General features: G+C 31.3%; 1 protein-coding gene across 1 annotated transcript; it reads left to right on the plus strand.

Moving 5' to 3' along the window:
* Window positions 1-320: 320 nt before the first annotated feature.
* On the plus strand, window positions 321-2,756 carry LOC127097169 (F-box protein PP2-A13). Its single transcript, XM_051035679.1, has 3 exons — window positions 321-822; window positions 961-1,079; window positions 2,170-2,756. The coding sequence occupies exons 1-3, from the start codon at window positions 493-495 to the stop codon at window positions 2,591-2,593; spliced, it is 873 nt and encodes a 290-aa protein (XP_050891636.1). The 5' UTR covers window positions 321-492; the 3' UTR covers window positions 2,594-2,756.
* The last annotated feature ends 3,165 nt before the right edge of the window (window positions 2,757-5,921 follow it).

The raw sequence follows: 5,921 nt of genomic DNA on the forward strand, positions 1-5,921 counted from the left end.
TTGGAACTTCAAAGATTAAATTGACATAAAAGAGTTTCACTTTATGCCTTTTCCCATTTCACAAACCCACATTACTCACATGCTAATTTTTTTAAAGGATTTAATTGAAATACACTAACAGCAGTCTAAAAGGATTTTACACTGTCCGTTAATCATAATCGTTGGATATGTTGAAACAAATTTGACTTTTAATTTAAAAATCTATAAAATAATACAACCGGGTGATGGTGATAAAACGATTGTATAAAACATTTTCCATTGACATTGTATAATAATTATTTTTTTAATTACAAAAACTAATATATAAATATATAACTTTGTCACCACTCTTCAACACCAAGCATAGAAAATGGAAACACTTTCTTCATCTTCATTCTCTCCTCCATTCTCTTACATACTTTACCTCCTCTTTTACCTTTGAGACCCTTTTCTCCAAATTCTCTTCTCATTTTATTTCTTCAACAAAGATTCATTTTTTCAATTATCTCATTTATGGGGTCTAGTGTTTCTTCAACTTCATCTAATATTAGAGAAAAAGATGATTCTTCATCATCATCAAGAACTAGTCTTGGAGATATTCCAGAAAGTTGCATCTCTTCTCTCCTCATGAATCTTGATCCACCTAATATATGCAAATTGGCTAGAGTCAACCGTGCTTTTCATAGAGCTTCTTCATCTGATTTTGTGTGGGAATCAAAGTTACCGTCATGCTACAAGTTTCTTGCTAGTAAAGTTCTTGATGAAGAAAGTGTTTCCACTATGACTAAGAAAGAGATCTATACAAAACTATGTCGACGCAATCTCTTTGATGGTGATACCAAAGTAAGTTACCTCGTAGTCTTTTGTTGTCTGTTTGTCTGTTGTATGTTATTTCTGTATAATCTTTATTATATATTTAATATTTTTTTCACGAAATTATTGACAATTTCTTGATCTATTTTGTTTCTGGTGCATATATAGGAAGTTTTGTTGGAAAAATGCAGTGGACAAGTTTGTTTGTTTATGTCATCAAAGTCTTTGAAGATAACTGGAATAGATGATAGAAGATATTGGATTTATATACCAACTGAGGAATCCAGGTGAGAGAAATGTTATAGGTTATGTTCTTTTTAATTATTATTAACTTATAAAGATGGGACTATTTATATTTGATTTTTTTATTTTATTTATTTGTTTTGCGTCCTTTATGGAAGGTTATGTTTTTGGTCAAAATCATGTGTCTTGACTTCTTAACAATTTCAATTTTCTGTCTGTTTCATGGACCTGCTTGTGTTTACAGAAAATTACTATTAGTTGAATCGTTCATTTTCATAATTTTATTGGATTTTGTGTGTATTGGAAAATATTCAATTTCTCCTTACAAGATGAATATGTTAAAATGAATTAAACTTATTTTAAAAAATTAACAAAATCTATGATTTTATCAATTTAGGCCATTATCAAATTATCAACTCATTAAGTTTAATAGTATGATATTGTACAATTAGGATCAAATATATTTTGATTCAGATTCTCAGAGTGTGAACTAGATATTTAATTAAGATCAAATATATTTTGTTATATATTTTTCATATTACAGCTGAGTTAAAAGGGACTTTTTCTATAAAAGTGAAAGTCTTTTTTGAACAATCAAAAAAATCTTGTGAAAACCTCCTAATTAAAATATATTGTGAAAACCTTCAAATTAAAGTGTTTTTTTTATCAAAAACTATTTTTTCTTTTGTAATACTTGTTTTGTAACTAATAGAGGAAATTTTAATATACTTCAATATTTTATGAAGCAAAAGAATATGAAAATAAAGAGTGATGCAACATGCATATTTAAACTAATAACAATAGTTGTACAACATGACATTTTCCTGAAATTATGATGGAAGCTTTCACCCTATGGTAGTTTCTTAATGATGTGACATTGATTTTAAAAGCCTACTTGCAAATTCCATTGGCTTATATGTTTTTTTGTGTGGTCAAATAGTATCTAATAGATATTTTAAGAAAATAAAGAATATCTAATTATCTACTATGGCTAAAATAGAGAATCAATTCCATATTCTTTTAACTTGGCTCTGAAGCAATGCCATATTCTATATTCTGGTATATAATTATTTGTGCATTGCTTGATACAAAAGCTTAAATAAAAACACTATTAATTCTTTTTTTTATCCACAGGTTTAAGAATGTGGCTTATCTTCAACAAATGTGGTGGGTTGAAGTAGCAGGAGAGTTAGAGTTTTTATTCCCCGTGGGAAGTTACAGCGTAACGTTCCGACTAAAATTGGGAAAGCCGTTGAAACGATTGGGCCGGCGTGTTTGCAATGTCGATCAAGTTCATGGTTGGGATGTAAAGCCCATAAGATTTAAACTGACTACATCGAACGATGAATGTTCGATTTCAGAGTGTTATTTGAATGAGCTAGGGGAATGGGTTTATTACCATGTGGGGGATTTTGTGGTTGTAAAGCCCAATGAGCCCATGAAAATAAAGTTTTCTTTGGCCCAAATTGATTGTACTCATACCAAAGGTGGGTTATGTGTAGATAGTGCAATTATTTGCCCAAGTGAGTTTAGAGAAAGACTCAAACATTTTAGCTGAAAATAATAATAATTTATTTTAAATAGATAACACAATATTGGTGTTTGTTGTAACTGAAAATTTCTCAAGTAGCCCTTTATTTTAGGTGGGTTTGAGGTTTTTTTTAATGACTTATATTATATGGAGTTGTTATACAATGGTGAAATGTTACTTTATGTTGTTATTTTTTTTATGTAATTTATGTTATGTTATTTCATCTAGCCCCAATCCACCTGTATTATAGATATCTTTTGATCCCATCACTGTTATAATTCTATTTGTTCATATTCATGATCTACTCTTATTGTAAAATATTTCTACTCAACAATGCCTCCCCATCAACAATTTGTCCACTAAGCTTCCTTACCCTATAATCACTAAACTCACTGGCAAAAAATTAATCTCCTCTGCCAACACAGACAATCTATTCATTTGGTATGATCACATCAATGAGATCTACATTATCAAGAGTGACTACCTAAGGATTCTCCATAACCAAGAGTGTTCATCTAGCCATATTACGGCCTCACAATAGTGGTCTTGGACTTAGAAACTCTATTTTTATCACACCATACTTAAACTCACACATGTAAATAATCCGTTAGTGAAGATAACTTGTTGCATAAGCTATCAAGTTTGTTAGAAACTTAGTTACATGCTATGATAGTTAGTTAGAGGTAGTTAGAATAAATGATTATATGAGGCTAGTACATCATAACAATGATAGATTAAAATGATGTATATATAAATTTTATGTATACTTTCATCACAATTAATGAAGAAGAGATTTTCATAATATGATATCTTGAACTCTCTCTATGAGAGATTGATCACCTTCTTCATTCTTTTCCAACTTTATTTTTGATTCTTTGTTCATTTTTCTGCAAGTTTCACATCGAAACTTGATTGTATCTTGATTTTCTTTGATCCTTCACCATTATTTCGTTTCAACATTCTCTTGCTCTGACACTTGCAGTTGCAACTTCATCGTCACAATGCCACCGAAAAATGCTTAACCGGTTCAACCTCAAATCGTTCAGTGTTTTATGTTCATCCTAATGATGGTCCCAATTCAACCACCATTGTTACAAAGCTTGATGGAAACAATTATGCAGTTTGAAGCAAATCGATGCACAAAACTCTTGGTGCCAAGAACAAACTTCCAACAATTGATTGTTCTTTACCAATCCCTTATTATGATGATTTGAATGACAACTTTGGAAAGATACAACCACTTGGTACATTTTTGGCTTTTAAATTCAGTTTTTGATTCGATTTCTCAAACTATCATTTTTTATGAAAAATCCATAAACGTATGGAGTGATCTCGAGGAAAGATTCTCTAAGATTGATACTCTTAGATTTAAGCTAAACAATCTTAAACAAGGCTAAAAAATAATTCTTGAATACTTCATTGAGATGAAGGCATTATGGGATAAAATTTCAGCTTATCGGCCAATCCCTGCATGTACATGTCCCTATCCTTGTAAATGTGAAGCAATGAGATCAACAAAAATTACATTCTTAAAGATCAAGTCATTTAATTTTTGACTAGCTTGAATGACCAATTTACTGTTGTGAAATCTCAGGTTTTGATGATGGAATCTCTCTCATCTATCAATAAAGTTAACTCTTTGAATACACAAGAAGAAAGTAATAATACTCCCGCACATGTGTCTATTATTGATAAATCCAGCATTCTCACTAATGACTATGAAGCTAAGAAAAGTTATGGTCAAGACAGAGGAGCTAGATGTAATACCCCAAAATTTCCCTACCTCTTTTATTTTTATCTAGCTTATGAGTTTGAGCAATTGCATACATATTCCTATAGATATTCATTTAGGAGTCATTTACATTCATTCATCTCCATTTGCATATTGTGACATTATTAAAGCTGTGAAAAACACGAGAAATTGGAGGTTTGAATTGGGTTTTAAAAACAAAAGTTTTTTACCAACTCAAAAACTCCACATAATCAAATGAACAAGTAGAGAAAGACACAAGAATTTTTATCCTGTTTCACTTGAAATCAAAGCTACTTTAGTCCACCCACCAAGGTGATTTCGCCTTATACACAAGGACTTAGTACACTATAGCCAAACAGATTACAGAAATCACAAAGAACAACTTTCTTTGCCTTCTCAAGGATCCGACTACAACTTAGTCTCCTTAAGAAAATCACAAAGAACAACTTTCTTTTCTTCTCAAGGATCCTACTATAACCTAGTCTCCTTAAAGAAATCAAACAAATAAGTTTGAATACAACTTTTTATGTTACAAGTTGCTTCTACACAAGCAGATTTTACACAAATAAAATACAAATACTTAAAGAAAAATATGCACAAAGTTGAGACCTTTTTCACGTAGAAAACAGTCTTGTAACTTATTGCATTAGCAGCGTTTTCATTAGCTACGACAACCTTTTTTTCAAGTCTCCGAGTACTACTTATATAGCATAAGAAAGAGACCGTTGGAGGGCAATTTAGGGATGCCCAAAAATAGCTATCCACTAATGGATTAGTAAAAGGTGTGAAGAATAGTATTATCCTTCACCCAAGATTTCAGGTAGTGGAAGGAATATTTTATTTGTACCATGTACTATTTGATCACGTATCCACTTTGATTTTATCTTCAAATTTATTGTCTTATGATGAAAAGTTGATGAAGCATGAAAAAAAAACACAGCTAAAATCAGAATCTTCAATCATAACCTTGACCACATCAGCGTCTAGCTTGAGATCTTCAGAGTCTTTAGCTAAGTAACAGAACTTCAGAATCTTCAGTCAAAACCTTGACAGCGTCAGCGTCTGGCTTGAGATCTTCAGAGTCTTCAGCTAAGTAACAAAACTTTAGAAGCTTGTCATTCTTCAGAAGCTTGATAATCAGAGTCACATCTAGAAGCATAAGTGGAGAGAACATTGCAGCAGTAACATAGGGTCTTTCCAGAACTTCTCAGGAGTGAATCCACGCAGAAGCAAGAAAGAACATTGCAACAACAATATAGCGTCTTTCAGAACTTCTTAAGAGTGAATCAGCATATAAGAAGAAAGAACATTTTAGCAACGACTTGGCCTCTTTTAGAACTTCTCATGAGTGATTCAACGCAGAAGCGGATTTCATAAAAAATGTTCAGAAATTGTTGACGTTGCACATCGTAAACTTAGAATCAGAACTGGCTGTTAAAGCTACACAATAATAAATCATTAGAGTACCAAAGTTGTTCTCACACAAATACTATATTGTTATCATCAAAACACAAAGGTATAAATGCATAACAAAATCTTATTCTAACAATCTTCCCTTTTTTTATGATGACAAAACCATGTATTTTGATGTATAGTTTTGTA

Source organism: Lathyrus oleraceus, chromosome 6 (assembly GCF_024323335.1).
Source record: "Lathyrus oleraceus cultivar Zhongwan6 chromosome 6, CAAS_Psat_ZW6_1.0, whole genome shotgun sequence".
Taxonomy (NCBI): domain Eukaryota; kingdom Viridiplantae; phylum Streptophyta; class Magnoliopsida; order Fabales; family Fabaceae; genus Lathyrus; species Lathyrus oleraceus.

Bases quoted from the DNA above. Each gene is read 5' to 3' on its own strand.
- LOC127097169 (XM_051035679.1), top strand. From the start codon at position 493: ATGGGGTCTAGTGTTTCTTCAACTTCATCTAATATTAGAGAAAAAGAT. The intron at 823-960 runs GTAAGTTACCTC...GTGCATATATAG, and splicing joins TCTTTGATGGTGATACCAAA to GAAGTTTTGTTGGAAAAATG. The intron at 1,080-2,169 runs GTGAGAGAAATG...TTTTATCCACAG, and splicing joins ATACCAACTGAGGAATCCAG to GTTTAAGAATGTGGCTTATC.